Below are 17,111 nucleotides of genomic sequence, written 5' to 3'. Positions count from 1 at the left end.
AACCCACAGTCAAGGAAACCCCTGGGAGTTCCCTGGTGACCAAGTGGCTAGGATTCCGGGCTTTCACTGCTGTGGCCTGGGTTCAATCCCTGGTCAGGGAACTGAGATCCTACAAGCCACGCAGCATGGCCAAAAAAAAAAAGGAAGCCCCACGCATAACAGCTGGCCCTCATATACTTTCCTTCAAGCATTATCATTTTCTATTTCCTCTTCTTTCCTTCCTCTTTCCTTTTTCTCCTCAGCATAGAACTGCATAGCCTAGTCATCATCTCCATGCCAAAATCACTTTTTAAAAAAAAAAATTAAGAATTAAACTGAAATGGTTTGGTAACTACATAAAAGACCTTTATCACCACAAATACTGTTATTTCTTCTGATAGGAGATGAAGAGCATGATCCTTATGAAATCCTAGCAAGATTGAAAGCGTTCTTCTCAAAATTCGTCATTAACAGGCTGTGGTCACAAACATGTCTGCTTTTCAAAATGATCTAGTAAGAATTACATGAAGAGTTTCTCAGTTTCAATCCCAGACTGCTATAGAAAGAGATACAGAAACAAACTAGTACTTTAAGTTTCCACTTTACCACCTACTTTTCTACTGGTTAACAAATCTCATACTTAGCAATTTACACAAAAATTCTTCCCGGAGATATTATTTAAGTATGAGTGAAAATAAGTTTTGTTCTTTTCCATTGTCATAAAGTTAACGTTGCTTTAATAAACATAACTATCTTCATATATATTGAATATAATATATTAACTGGGGTTGTAATAGTATACGCTTTTATTCTAAAAAGTGACCTGGTTTGGAGGGTAAAGTTCTTTTTTTTTTTAAACCGAAGCTCCAATAAAACAAAATGAAAAAGCTCTGCCACCGTTTTCAAATGCAGCCGGGGATGAAATTTTGTCAGTATTCTGGAATCATGTAATAGAAAATATCTGCGTGAGGATATTATTTATATTGTAAAATGTGTTCATACTCACTGAGGTATAGAATAGGATTTGCTAAAATTTAGATTTTTACATTTTAGGCTTTAAAACTTTTTAGGCAGCAACTCAATTTATGAAACAGATTTTAAGAAATCCCTCTAGATGCACAGAACCTCTGTCAAAAGGATTTTTTTCTTTAACTCCTTAAAATAACCACAGAAGACAATATCTTGTGTTCTAGAGTTACTATTCATTTACTTGTTAATGTTTTGGACATTTTCCCTTTATAGCAGTATTTTAAAACATAAACTATATTCATATCCTCATGTCTACACAGTAAAGTTTTAGCACATAGTGATGACTTAAAATCCTCAACCAGTTTTTCAAGCACAATTTCTAACCTGAGTGAGTTTGTCTAGCTCCCCCAGCCAGGCTCCAAACATTTTGTCCAGGTCCTGATCTTCCTTGTCACTGTCTTCTTCAGCACCATGGTCAATTTCTTCATCTGACAGCTGCTCCATCTGAAATACAGATATTTGTGTATAATGAATAACTATTGAACTTGAAAAATCATGCAGTGTATGTTCTGATACATGTCGCAACTCTCTGGAGTCAAACTTTAAAAACTAGAGATTATATTATAAAAGGAAACGAAATCATAAGTGGAGACAAGGTTAACAAGTGAGTAGAAATGAGCAATTAAGTCTCAAATTTTTAGGAAATTGTGAAAGAAGAACAAACTGTATCAGATTATAACCAGAATCACAAGTAATGATGATTTTTTAAAAAAAATTTTTATTGGAGTATAGTTGCTTTACAACAATGATTTTTATTTTATTTTAATTTTTTTTGCGGTATGCAGGCCTCTCACTGTTGCGGCCTCTCCCGCTGCGGAGCACAGGCTCCGGACGCGCAGGCTCAGCGGCTGTGGCTCACGGGCCCAGCCGCTCTGTGGCACGTGGGATTTTCCCGGACCAGGGCACGAACCCGTGTCCCCTGCATCGGCAGGCGGACTCTCAACCACTGCGCCACCTGGGAAGCCCACAACAATGATTTTTAAATCACAGACCACTCCCATTAATCACAGGATATTACAGTAGTACAGTTCTTTCCACTAATAGATCCTGCAACACCCCCAAACACCACAGAAAAAAAAATTTCAGAAGACTTTAATGAGCAAGTTATTATTTATTCTGTAAAAATTTGTTCACATTAAGTATGTATCATGAAAACCTTAGTCCAAAAAGCATTTCAGAGAAAAGACAAAGCAAAAACCTTTAATCTAGTTCAGTTTGTTGAATTAGTTCTTCCTTCTACCTTACTCTTACTTTCTACCCCATTTGTCTTTTACTAACTTCCCTATCAGTCCCTACAAAATTCAAGGAACTAGAATTCAAATAGAAAACAGGAATTGAAAACATGAAATTCATATACAAAATTTCCTACATGTGGTGACTTTTCACGTGTTAAGTCCTTTGAAAGAAGAGATATTTTCTTTCTTCCCACTAAGAAAATAACGTGATATCTGACATGGAACTTGCATATTATTTTGTGAAAGGAGGAAAAGATTACACGAAACAAAGTAAGATCAATGACTGACCAGATACTTAAAATTCTTAAAGTAAGATTAATCTGATTAATATAAAATATTTCAATATTAAAGGCTCTGAGAAATCTTCAGTAAAGCTTAGCTTTGCTTAAACCAACATATTCCAAATTTACTTGACCACAGATCCTTTTCCTTCAACTTGGAATAACACCCATTAACTTTCCCAGGGACACAATGAATACCTTCATTGTACATGCCAGACTCTTGACTCACGTTTGTGAAAACACAAATTTTGTTCTAGTGGATCTAGGCAATATTCAGAATACAACTTGTCAGTTAGCTTAAACAGTTCTTCTGAGATTAAAGATATCCTTAATGTAGAATAAGAATTTATATACATCTTATACCTCCAAAGCAGCAATCAACAAAATTATTTCTGCGGTCCTTAAATACAGTTATGAGATACATAAGGATTTTAGATATCTGATGAGGTGCCATGAAGTTAAATTTTAAACCTTATTTTACCATATAAAATTTTGTAGAAACGGTCAAATAATGTTGCAAAATCAAAACTGAATTTAGTTCTTTCTAATAATGTTGAAAATCAGATCATATCCCATTTAACCACTTAAGAGATTCTCATTTCTTAATTTCACTACTATAAGCATGTATAAATCACGGCATTCTACCTTGACAAATGGAAAATGGATCAACTAATTTTCCAATGCATAAATTTGGCTCTTAAAGACATTTGGTTTTTATAGTTCACTTGTATTAATACTATTTCTAAGATTTTCATTCATTATTGAATTATTTACAGAGAGTAGCCCCCGCTCACCACAACTAGAGAAAGCCCACGTGCAGCAGCAAAGACCCAACGCAGCCAAAAATAAATAAATAATTTTTTTAAAAACATTATCAACCCATTAAAAACAAAAAGTTAGTGCAAAGAAAAACCTCATCTCACCAGGTGACTTAATTATTTGAATAACGGGTTGCTAGTTTGGGAACATCTAAAGAGTAGTAATACTCAGTCTTCATAATGAGGGCCAAAAAGCAACATAACTGGGAACGTTAACAGTCAACTTCCTGTTCCTCCCTAATCTTCAAAACTAAACACTGCAATAACCCAGAAGCAAAAATATTCTAGGAAGAATTCTGCTTTGAGATAATGACACTTACGCCTACGCTTCCCTTCTGAGCACACATTGCAAATGTCCATAAGGAAGATGCTACACTGGAAAAAAAATGAAACAATAGGAACATAATTTTACAGCGCAAACACTAAACGGTTCAAAATGAATATGAATATTTTAAATTGTCATGGATCCAAATAGAACTACAGACTCCTCACCAAAGTCTGGTGTGTTCTGTGAGTTTTCTTCCTATTATTCAAACCCAATAATTATTTGGATTTTTAAAAGTCTCTCAAATATTTTAAGAATTTTGTTTTATCTAGACTACTGTTGACTCACGTAAAGGAACATATGCTAAGGAACAATGACAGAGTCACAAAATAAATCAAAAATTTAAAGTAACTATTAGACTTTTACTATTTATGTAACTTTTGCCAATTTTGTCCTTTCTTGAATTTCTGTCACCCCATGGGTTATTTTACAAAAATGAACTTTAGACATTTTATTCAGAGACTTTTCCAATAAAAATTTAGGTCCTACAACATTTCTTAAAGGATCTATACTCTAAAACAGCACTCTCCATTCTCTAGAAGCTGATGTTAATCCTTATTCTCCTACCCCCAATACGCATTGTTTCTGTTTACTACACACACCAAATGAGGAGCCCCAAGAAAGTTTATAGGCTCTGCACCGTCTAAAAGTCAGCAAATCTGGTAAGGCAATTCATTCCTTATTATATATCAATCCTGTCTCCAATTAAATCACAATTCTAAACCTGAATTTTCCCAACATAATGCCCCTGCTGGAAATGATGACAGCAGAAAATGCAAATTAAATTATACACTAGTCAGTCAACTGTCCCTCCAAACAAAAAGGGGAAATTTTTTTAAGAAGAAAAGAGAACTTACAAATTTTGTTTTAAAAATAATTAGATATAAAGCAGAAACCAACACACCATTGTAAAGAAATTATACTCCAATAAAGATGTTTAAAAAATTATTAAAAAAAAGGATTTAAATGGATAGCTTCTAATTTGATGTTTTTCCTTAATGATGTAGAAATAGGCCCAAGGAAACTATAATACATACTAGAACAAATACTATTAAATTACTCTATTAAATTAGGAGGTACTTTAGGAGGAACATACTAAGGTTTCACTCAAATTCCCTGCTCCATTATATCCGAGGGAAACTACTTCCTTAAAGAACAAATGTACCCTGCCACAAATGAAAAGGTTTACGCTTCCAAAGTGCAGACTTACTGAATACAGAACAAAGCCCAAAGTCACTGGCAGGTCGAGAAGGCCCTGAGTGATCCTGGCCTTCAGAGACCTCTCTGACCTCTATTCCCACTCTCCCCACTCTCCCCTCCAGCCACACAGTCCTGCCCACTGCTGTTCCTTCGAGCAGGTTGCAGGGGAAGGAAGAATGTGGATTCTGTTTTGAAGACAGATTGAGAGATGCCTAGCAAACATCCAACTGGAAAAAAATGAGGAAGTTAGGACTCAGGTAATGAGAAAGTTTAGTCAGCCTGAATATTATTTCAAACTCATGTTTATTACAGAAAAATAATAGATTACAGCTAATAATAACTAACATTTTAAACTAGTTGACATTTATTTTATTAATGAAGTGAAAACAGGAGTAATGGGGGAATGATCCATAGTTGCTTATATGCTGGTTGGTTTCATTTCACAAATAACAGTGAATAATTGTGCTTCAATTACTACAGGTGAAAAACATATAATATACATAGTAAGCTCCACTACACATAACAAAACTATCCATTTAGTATGCCTTAGTATGAAACAATATTATTCCCACTAAATTTTCCATGAAGTTAAAACATGCAAGCATATTTTCCCTATTAACCTTCCCCTTGGAAGATATTTTGGTTTACTATTCAATTTCCTCACTGCAAGATGGAATGGTGATCTTTATCGAGAAGGTGGGGCTTAGAGTAGGACTTAAGGATTTGAATAAATATATTCCAGGTAGGGCTAATTATAAAGAGCAAAGAAGAAGGTCTGTTTTTGTGAGACTGTCAAATAAAACAAGAAGGAAGAGTGAGATTTAAAGGTCAAGGACTAAGAAAGGACCCGGTCATACAGGACCTTGAAAGCCAAACCTATTTTTTTCCTCCAGAAGGCAACTGGGAAGAACTAAACACAGAAATGAAGGAGGTAGGGAGAGAAATGGTATTTTAGTCAGAGGACATGGTACCTGTATAAGAGTTATTAGAAAAGGGAAAGACCATTAGAAGGCCACCACGGGTATTAGTTAGAGAGAATTACAGATACAGAAATTAAAGTCTTGAGAGGAAGTACAACTTATACAAGTCACATACTCACAAGTGGCAAGAAAAATACATGGTATATAGCCAGGGTGCCTTATTTATTACCGAACTCTTTTTGTCCCTTTAATTCAAAAATTCAAAAATAATTCAAAATACTTGCTTTTTGTAAAAGCACTTAAAGAATAATTGCTTTTTGTAAAAATAAGTGCTCTATACTTAAAAACACGTGAAAACTCTCAGAATACAGGAATGCAGAGCTGCTACTACAGCATTTCTTTAGATCTAGCATGCTTAATGTTCCAAAGAGGCAAGAGAAGCTTTGATATTATTTAGTACTTACTCTACATCTACCATGTGCCAGACACTGGGGGAACAGAGATCAACGTGACAGACTCCATCCTTAAGTACATATAATCTAGTAGGGAACAGACCAAGAAACCAACAATGATGAAACACTATGTTAAGTGCTATAATAGAGTATGTTATGTCAGTGTAGTTTAATTCCGTTTGAGAAGAAGAGAGGAAAGGTGTGATGCTTCAGTAGAGACCTGAAGAATGAATATGCAAGGCAGAGATGGGGAAGAGGGTTATAAGCAGAGGGACCAGCATGTGCCAAGGTATATAAAGGTGTGAGAAGGTTAAGACGTTGAGAACTCTAGGTGGCTTAACATTGCTGAAGCATAGGATGTGTGGCATAGACTCATGGAAAATGGGGCTGGAGAGGGAGGTAGGGGCAACATTATAAGCCATATCAAAGAGTTTGGACTTGATGCCATATGGCAACATTTTTCCAACTGTGGTCTACTGATGACCTACATCAAAATTACCTGGGGCGCTTCTTCTTAAAGTCAGTTTTAAAATGGCAGGCCCAAGACCTGAATACTAATTTCCAGAAGGGGGACATTTTTAACAAGTCCCCCCAGGGAATTGCTTATGCCCACAAAAGTCTGAGAACTGCAATAGTGTGTTATAATTACTGGGAGGACTTCCAAGACAAAAGTAATGCAGTTTTGCACGACCACAATTTGGTTAAAGGCAGAACAACCTAGAATAAGTACTCCCGAAGACCATAAAAAAACTAAGCAGCATCAGGATCTCCTAATTAACATACCCTAATTACTCCTCCTCCATGGAAGAAGCAAAACTTCCATGCTTCTTCTCAGGGTTATTTAGAAATAAATTTCAGTTCTTTATGTCCAGTTATGTTTCAGTAGCTCTATCACAAAAACAGTTTTGAAAAACACCTCCAGGCTTCCCTGGTGGTGCAGTGGTTGAGAGTCCGCCTGCCAATGCAGGGGACATGGGTTTGAGCCCTGGTCTGGGAAGATCCCACATGCCGGGGAACAACTAGGCCCGTGAACCACAACTACTGAGCCTGCGCGTCTGGAGCCTGTGCTCCGCAACAAGAGATGCCGCGACAGTGAGAGGCCCACGCACCGCGATGAAGAGTGGCCCCCACTTGCCACAACTAGAGAAAGTCCTCGCACAGAAACGAAGACCCAAAACAGCCAAAAGTAAAATAAATAAATAAAAGAAATGCATTTCCAAAAAAAAAAGAAAAACACCTCCTGTGCTGCTCTAATCTGATAAATAATTCTAAAGAAAAACAGACACCAGAGAAAGGGGGCTGTGAAGACTTCCAGGTCCAAGGAGTGCCCCCAAATGCGCAAGATACAACTCTTGCAAAATAAAAGCAAGAGGAAGGAAACCTAAATCAGGCAAAAGAAACAATAAGGAAAAAAACTGTTAAATTTAGTAAGGCGAGAAAAGAGGAAGAGAACCCATCAAAAGGAGGGAGGAAGTCAGAGCTAAGAAGGCAAAGGAGAGAAACAGGACACAACAAAATGTAAAATGAAGTGAGAACTGTAGGGAATAGAGGGCTATTAAGTACTCATCTAAGTAGGGCACCAAGAGGTATGTTTCTCTCTGGACCTACAACTCTTAACTCAGTTCTGTTGTGAACTAAATGGTAGCAAGTGTAAATGGCCCAAATGGAAGCTGGGAATTTAATAAACCAATTGAAACAGTATAAAGGCAAGGTTGATAGAAAAGAAGAAGAGGAGAAAATAAAATAAAATAAACCAATTGAATTTACATGAGCACTTTACAGAATTAAGATATTAAACATGTTGTGTGTATAGCAACGTTTTCCTCAGGTTTTACCTTTTAACTTCGTTGGACTTTTTTTTTTTAAGACACCGCTGAACTTTCTTTTTTTTAAGTTACCAAATGTACAAATAGTGAAAAACATTCATACACTGTTTTGTTCAGTAAATTCTTCTCCGTCCAGAAATCAGATAAATGGTTATATAAATTTTTAGTTTTATTATTCATTCTTTTATGTAATTATTGCATTTTACATAAGTAACAGTTTTGCAAAAAATGTGAAAGTGAGAACCTAAACTGATTTTTCCCCAAATTCTAAATTTCCCAGGCTTGATATGTTTCTTTTATTTATATATATCTATGTTCTATGAACACACTAGGTTCTTTTTTTGAGGATCCTTTTCCAGTGTGAGCCTTTTCTTAAACATCATTTTATAGCTTGTTATTAATTTATAAATCAGGTGAGTTTAAAAAAAGAAATAAAAAGTTCTGTATAACCAATCACTTAAGTTTTTTCTGGAGGTTAGTGGCCCTCAACAGAAAAGGCCCAAGTTCTACTTGGGGTCCAACACTTCAAAACACCTTGCCTACAAATAGCATTATGCAAGATACAAAGAAAGCAAAAAATATCTTCCATGACTTCAGAGAACATTAATCCTAACTATGGGGAAAGGTGGTAAACATAGAGGTATCTTGATTAACAAATTCTCTAAAAACAAAGTTCCTTTTGTAGGCCTGTGCATAAAGGAAGCTACCATCTCCTAAGTGTTGAAAGAGACAAGAAGCAAAGTACTATATCATCCAAAGGCTTTGCAGGAGCATGCCCAGTAAACTCACTGGCCATGAGCAAACTTGCATGGCCTGGTCCTCTGGGAATGAGCTGACACCTGGAACTAAGTTTTGTGAAGTTTCCACATGGAACTGAACCTCCCTAATAAATACAGAGGTGTACTATTCTTGGGCCAGCCACTGTGAACCCCTCCTTACTCAGAGGAAAGAGAAATTACTAGGGGAGGTGATTCACACCCTTATACCTACTTCTCTATTTATGTCTCTGTTTTTTGACAAACCAGGATGTAACTAACACATCCTCTTCACTATCATGTACATTAACTGTGAGGTGACTAAAGATCATATAAAGAAGCATAAAAACAAGCAAGAGCTCTTGTAACAGTTGACAGAGTATTATAATGCCTAAGAGCTAAAAGTCAAATCAAAGGCAATTTTGTTAATTTAATGTTTTATTTATCAAGCACTTAAACACAGCCCCTAGTAAAGGAATTCTTTGAACAGGATGAGCCATATTCATTCTTTTATTTACACTGGATTTTCATAATACCAGATATCCTTAATCTACTAAACCCCAAACAGGAACTCCTTATCTAAGTGGAAAAAACAATCTTAGTTCAATGTACTACAAAGAAACTCCTACTATTCCCAGAAATAAGATGTTCTAATGATCAATTTTATAATTACTTATTACACAGTATACCACAAACCATAATCTGAAATCACAGGGCAACTAAAAAATAAACAATAAAAACTGAAAAACAAAACCAAAAAATAGTAAGTGTAAAGTTCTTTCATTTATATTCCAGCTTTTCAAGTTTATTTCAGAAACTGTGAGAAAATTATTTCTGTTGTTTTTTAAGCCACCCAGTGTGCAGCGATTTGTTACAGCAGCCCTAGGAAACTAATACAGTATATATACATATGTGGGTGTGTGTGTAGGTGTGGGTGTGTAGGTGTGGGTGTGTAGATGTGGCTTCCACAACTGCTTCCAGGGATATTCATCTTGCTCCACACTTGGGACCTTTCCTGCTATACTACGTAAGTATGTAGTTATCTTTGGAGATGGCTAATACTGTTCATGCACTCTCAGGTTCAACTGAAAGTAGAGGCTACAACTTTACTACTCTATTGGGTAGGAGAAACTGTCTTGAAATTACTGAAAGCTTCATTGGGGTGGTGGTCGACTACTGTTTTTCTCCACTTTTGCCCTATTCTCCTGTAAGACAGGCAAATGCACGGCAGGAAATGCAGCCCCTCAAGGCAGCCCATACTTTGGGGGATAAGGGAGACTGCCAGACAGCTGTAGCCTGCAGCAGAGAAACCATTTGGATTGGATTTTGAATCATCAGTATGAACTCAAGGTTTTAAACAGATAGAGATAAAGGGAGGGGTAGAAATAAAGGCAGATATTATGTGTATGTGTGTTTATAGGTATGTCCACTGAAAGAGCCTCGTAGCAGTAACACCCCCAGTAGCAATTAGAATACCTAGTTCCAAGTTCTTGGTTTCTAAATACATATTCTACCCAAAAAGTCACCAGAGATCCTTGGAGTAATGATTCCAGGGCTGGGGCAGAGAAAATAACAAGATGAGCCCCTAGAACATCTAGTGCCAAAAACTGCTCAATAAAGATGGGGACATGTCATAAGGACACAGGAGCAAGCCTGGGGGGGAAGGGGGGGCGGGTGTCCCAGGAACCTATTCTGGGACAATTTAAGCATCAAAATAAATTATGACAGAAAAAAAGTATAACACTGACTAAAACAAGAATCCATAAATCTATACTGATATAAATAAACATAAAAGGGGAGAAAGTTCATCCTTACAGTAGAATGCCAACTAATTAACATAGAAGAAATGACAGAAGATCACCACTGCAACCACTGCAATAACAACTGATTCAGGCAAGAACCATCAATAGATGCTAAAACTAGTGGGTGAATATTTGATGCGACATTTACATATTCTCAAAGTATCACCCCACAGATTATTGGAGGGACACTGTCTTAACCAAGTTATCAAACTTAACAACATCAATATTGGGGCAAACCTTATGCTTCCTGTAATAATGCACTGAGAAGACACATTATCATTTTGTAGTATTCCTGACAAAAATTAATTACTAAATCAATCATAAGAGGGGGGACCTTGAAGATGGCGGAAGAGTAAGACGCGGAGATCGCCTTCCTCCCCACGGATACACCAGAAATACATCTACACGTGGAACAACTCCTACAGAACACCTACTGAAGGCTGGCAGAAGACCTCAGACCTCCCAAAAGGCAAGAAACTCCCCACGTACCTGGGTAGGGCAAAAGAAAAAAAGAAAAAACAGAGACAAAAGAATAAGGACGGCACCTGCACCAGTGGGAGGGAGCTGTGAAGGAGGAAAAGTTTCCACACACTAGGAAGCCCCTCCGCGGGCGGAGACTGCGGGAGGCGGAGGGGGGGGAGCTTCGGGACCACGGAGTAGGGCACAGCGACGGGTGCGGAGGGCAAAGCGGGGAGATTCCCGCACAGAGGATCGGTGCCGACCGGCACTCACCAGCCCGAGAGGCCTGTCTGCTCACCCGCCGGGGTGGGCGGGGCTGCGAGCTGAGGCTCGGTTTCGGTTTTGGACGGAGCGCAGGGAGAGGACTAGGGTTGGCGGCTTGAACATAGCCTGAAGGGGTTAGTGCACCACGACTAGCCGGGAGGGAGTTCGGGGAAAAGCCTGCACCTGCCGAAGAGGCAAGAGACTTTTTCTTCCCTCTTTGTTTCCTGGTGCGCGAGGACAGGGGTTTAAGAGCGCTGCTAAAAGGAACTCCAGAGACGGGCGCGAGCCGCGGCTAAAAGCGCGAACCCCAGAGACGGGCGCGAGCCGCGGCTAAAAGCGCGAACCCCAGAGACGGGAGGGAGACGCTAGGGCTGCTGCTGCCGCCATCAGGGGGCCTGTGTGCGAGCGCAGGTCACTCTCCACACCCCTCTTCCGCGGAGCCTGGGCAGCCCGCCACTGCCAGGTTCCCGGGATCCAGGGACAACTTCCCCGGGAGAACGCACGGCGGGCCTCAGGCTGGTGCAACGTCAAGCCGGCCTCTGCCGCAACGTCACGCCGGCCTCTGCCGCCGCAGGCCCGCCCCGCACGCAGTGCCCCTCCCCCCACCCCCGGCCTGAGTGAGCCAGAGCCCCCGAATCAGCAGCTCCTTTAACCCCGTCCTGTCTGAGCAAAAAACAGACGCCCTCCAGCGACCTACACGCAGAGGCAGGGCCAAATCCAAAGCTGAGCTCCTGTGAGCTGTGAGAACAAAGAAGAGAAAGGGAAATCTCTCCCAGCAGCCTCAGAAGCAGCGGATTAAAGCTCCACGATCAACTTGATATACCCTGCATCTGTGGAATACCTGAATAGACAAGGAATGATCCCAAATTGAAGAGGTGGAATTTAGGAGCGAGATCTATGATTTTTTTCCCTTTTCCTCTTTTTGTGAATGTGTACGTGTATGCTTCTGTGTGAGATCTTGTCTGTATACTCTTGCTTCCACCATTTGTCCTAGGGCTCTATCCGTCCATGGTTTTTTTAAAAAATTTTTTTCTTAATAATTAATTTTAATTGTAATAACTTTATTATACTTTACCTTCGTTCCTTCTTTCCTTCCTTCCTTCCCTCCTTTAGACAACGAATCACCCCAAATTGAGGAGGTGGTCTCTGAGAGCAAGATTTATGATTTTTCCCCCTTTACCTCTTTTTGTGAAGGTGTATGTGTATGCTTCTGTGTAAGATTTTCTCTGTATAGCTTTGCTTCCAACATTTGTCCTAAGGTTCTATCCGTCCCTTTTTTTTTTTCTAAATATTTTTTAATTCAGTAACTATATTATACTTTATTTTATTTTTACTGTATCTTCTTTCTTTCTGTCTTTTTTCCTTCTTTCCCTCCTCCTTCCTTCCTTCCTCCCTCCCTCCCTCCTTTCTTTCCTTCTTTGCTTCTTTCTTCCTTCCTTCCTTTCCTCCTTTCTTTCCTCATACTTCTACTAATTCTCTCTACTTTTTCTCCCTTTTATTCTGAGCCGTGTGGATGAAAGGCTCTTGGTGCTCCAGCCAGGAGTCAGGGCTCTGCCTCTGAGGTAGGAGAGCCAACTTCAGGACACTGGTCAACAAGAGACCTCCCAGCTCCACATAATATTAAACGGCGGAAATCTCCCAGAGACCTCCATCTTAACACCAGCACCCAGCTTCACTCAACGACCAGCAAGCCACAGTGCTGAACAACCTATGCCAAACAACTAGCAAAACAGGAACACAACCCCACCCATTAGCAGAGAGGCTGCCTAAAATCATAATAAGGCCACAGACACCCCAAAACACACCACCAGACGTGAACCTGCCCACTAGAGAGACAAGATCCAGCCTAATCCACCACAACACAGGCACTAGTCCCCTCCACCAGGAACAGTTAACAAGAACCTAGAAGAAATAAAGATGAAACAAGCAACGATGAACAACACAATAAATGAAATTAAAAGTACTCTAGATGGGATCAATAGCAGAATAACTGAGGCAGAAGAACGGATAAGTGACCTGGAAGATAAAATAGTGGAAATAACTACTGCAGAGCAGAATAAAGAAAAAAGAATGAAAAGAACTGAGGATAGTCTCAGAGACCTCTAGGACAACATTAAACGCACCAACATTCGAATTATAGGGGTTCCAGAAGAAGAAGAGAAAAAGAAAGGGACTGAGAAAATATTTGAAGAGATTATAGTTGAAAACTTCCCTAATATGGGAAAGGAAATAGTTAATCAAGTCCAGGAAGCACAGAGAGTCCCATACAGGATAAAAACAAGGAGAAATACGCCAAGACACATATTAATCAAACTGTCAAAAATTAAATACAAAGAAAACATATTAAAAGCAGCAAGGGAAAAACAACAAATAACACACAAGGGAATCCCCATAAGGTTAACAGCTGACCTCTCAGCAGAAACCCTACAAGCCAGAAGGGAGTGGCAGGACATACTGAAAGTGATGAAGGAGAAAAACCTGCAACCAAGACTACTCTACCCAGCAAGGATCTCATTCAGATTTGATGGAGAAATTAAAACCTTTACAGACAAGCAAAAGCTGAGAGAATTCAGCACCACCAAACCAGCTTTACAACAAATGCGAAAGGAACTTCTCTAGACAAGAAACACAAGAGAAGGAAAAGACCTATAATAATGAACCCAAAACAATATAGAAAATGGGAATAGGAACATACATATCGATAACTACCTTAAATGTAAATGGACTAAATGCCCCCACCAAAAGACACAGATTGGCTGAATGGATACAAAAACAAGACCCTTATATATGCTGTCTACAAGAGACCCACTTCAGACCTAGAGACACATACAGACTGAAAGTAAGGGGATGGAAAAAGATATTCCATGCAAATGGAAACCAAAAGAAAGCTGGAGTAGCAATTCTCATATCAGACAAAATAGACTTTAAAATAAGGACTATTACAAGAGACAAAGAAGGACACTACATAATGATCAAGGGATCGATCCAAGAAGAAGATATAACAATTGTAAATATTTATGCACCCAACATAGGAGCACCTCAATACATAAGGCAAATACTAACAGCCATAAAAGGGGAGATCGACAGTAACACATTCATAGTAGGGGACTTTAACACCCCACTTTCACCCATGGACAGATCATCCAAAATGAAAATAAATAAGGAAACACAAGCTTTAAATGATACATTAAACAAGATGGACTTAATTGATATTTATAGGACACTCCATCCAAAAACAACAGAATACACATTTTTCTCAAGTGCTCATGGAACATTCTCCAGGATAGATCATATCTTGGGTCACAAATCAAGCCTTGGTAAATTTAAGAAAATTGAAATTGTATCAAGTATCTTTTCTGACCACAACGCCATGAGACTAGATATCAATTACAGGAAAAGATCTGTAAAAAATACAAACACATGGAGGCTAAACAATACACTACTTAATAATGAAGTGATCACTGAAGAAATCAAAGAGGAAATAAAAAAATACCTAGAAAAAAATGACAATGGAGACACAACGACCCAAAACCTATGGGATGCAGCAAAAGCAGTTCTAAGGGGGAAGTTTATAGCAATACAAGCCCACCTTAAGAAGCAGGAAACATCTCGAATAAACAACCTAACCTTGCACCTCAAGCAATTAGAGAAAGAAGAACAAAAAAAAACCCCAAAGCTAGCAGAAGGAAAGAAATCATAAAAATCAGATCAGAAATAAATGAAAAAAAAAAAAAAGAAAAAAAAATAAATGAAAAAGAAATGAAGGAAACGATAGCAAAGATCAATAAAACTAAAAGCTGGTTCTTTGAGAAGATAAACAAAATAGATAAACCACTAGCCAGACTCATCAAGAAAAAAAGGGAGAAGACTCAAATCAATAGAATTAGAAATGAAAAAGGAGAAGTAACAACTGACACTGCAGAAATAAAAAAAATCATGAGAGATTACTACAAGCAACTCTATGCCAATAAAATGGACAATCTGGAAGAAATGGACAAATTCTTAGAAATGCACAACCTGCCAAGACTGAATCAGGAAGAAATAGAAAATATGAACAGACCAATCACAAGCACTGAAATTGAAACTGTGATTAAAAATCTTCCAACAAACAAAAGCCCAGGACCAGATGGCTTCACAGGTGAATTCTATCAAACGTTTAGAGAAGAGCTGACACCTATCCTTCTCGAACTCTTCCAAAATATAGCAGAGGGAGGAACACTCCCAAATTCCTTCTATGAGGCCACCATCACCCTGATACCAAAACCAGACAAGGATGTGACAAAGAAAGAAAACTATAGGCCAATATCACTGATGAACATAGATGCAAAAATCCTCAACAAAATACTAGCAAACAGAATCCAACAGCACATTAAAAGGATCATACACCATGATCAAGTGGGGTTTATCCCAGGAATGCAAGGATTCTTCAATATATGCAAATCTATCAATGTGATAAACCATATTAACAAATTGAAGGAGAAGAACCATATGATCATCTCAATCGATGCAGAGAAAGCTTTCGACAAAATTCAACACCCATTTATGATAAAAACCCTGCAGAAAGTAGGCATAGAGGGAACTTTCCTCAACATAATAAAGGCCATATATGACAAGCCCACAGCAAACATCATCCTCAATGGTGAAAAACTGAAAGCATTTCCACTAAGATCAGGAACAAGACAAGGTTGCCCACTCTCACCACTCTTATTCAACATAGTTTTGGAAGTTTTAGCCACAGCAATCAGAGAAGAAAAGGAAATAAAAGGAATCCAAATCAGAAAAGAAGTAAAGCTGTCACTGTTTGCAGATGACATGATACTATACATAGAGAATCCTAAAGATGCTACCAGAAAACTACTAGAGCTAATCAATGAATTTGGTAAAGTAGCAGGATACAAAATTAATGCACAGAAATCTCTGGCTTTCCTATATACTAATGATGAAAAATCTGAAAGTGAAATCAAGAAAACACTCCCATTTACCACTGCAACAAAAAGAATAAAATATCTAGGAATAAACCTACCTAAGGAGACGAAAGACCTGTATGCAGAAAATTATAAGACACTGATGAAAGAAATTAAAGATGATACAAATAGATGGAGAGATATACCATGTTCTTGGATGGGAAGAATCAACATTGTGAAAATGACTCTACTACCCAAAGCAATCTACAGATTCAATGCAATCCCTATCAAACTACCACTGGCATTTTTCACAGAACTAGAACAAAAAATTTCGCAATTTGTATGGAAACACAAAAGACCCCGAATAGCCAAAGCAATCTTGAGAACGAAAAAAGGAGCTGGAAGAATCAGGCTCCCTGACTTCAGACTATACTACAAAGCTACAGTAATCAAGACAGTATGGTACTGGCACAAAAACAGAAAGATAGATCAATGGAACAGGATAGAAAGCCCAGAGATAAACCCACGCACATATGGACACCTTATCTTTGATAAAGGTGACAGGAATGTACAGTGGAGAAAGGACAGCCTCTTCAATAAATGGTGCTGGGAAAACTGGACAGGTACATGTAAAAGTATGAGATTAGATCACTCCCTAACACCATACACAAAAATAAGCTCAAAATGGATTAAAGACCTAAATGTAAGGCCAGACACCATCAAACTCTTAGAGGAAAACATAGGCAGAGCACTCTATGACATAAATCACAGCAAGATCCTTTCTGACCCACCTCCTAGAGTAATGGAAATAAAAACAAAAATAAACAAATGGGACCTAATGAAACTTCAAAGCTTTTGCACA

At 38.5% G+C, this 17,111-nt stretch overlaps 1 protein-coding gene across 5 annotated transcripts in view; it reads right to left on the bottom strand.

Moving 5' to 3' along the window:
* The window catches only part of RAPH1 (Ras association (RalGDS/AF-6) and pleckstrin homology domains 1), a 93,698-nt gene that overhangs the window by 54,580 nt on the left and 22,007 nt on the right, over window positions 1-17,111 (bottom strand). For all 5 annotated transcript variants that reach the window (XM_029225911.1, XM_029225908.1, XM_029225907.1 and 2 more), the window contains exon 2: window positions 1,333-1,452. In XM_029225911.1, the coding sequence (XP_029081744.1) occupies window positions 1,333-1,452 (120 nt within the window). The remainder of the gene's footprint in view (window positions 1-1,332; window positions 1,453-17,111) is intronic.

The sequence above is a fragment of the Monodon monoceros genome, unplaced genomic scaffold, assembly GCF_005190385.1.
Source record: "Monodon monoceros isolate NGI ecotype Baffin Bay Population unplaced genomic scaffold, NGI_Narwhal_1 Super_Scaffold_16, whole genome shotgun sequence".
NCBI classification, from domain to species: domain Eukaryota; kingdom Metazoa; phylum Chordata; class Mammalia; order Artiodactyla; family Monodontidae; genus Monodon; species Monodon monoceros.
The sequence above is the reverse complement of the archived record's forward strand: the minus strand, read 5'-3'. Positions and strand labels throughout refer to the sequence as shown.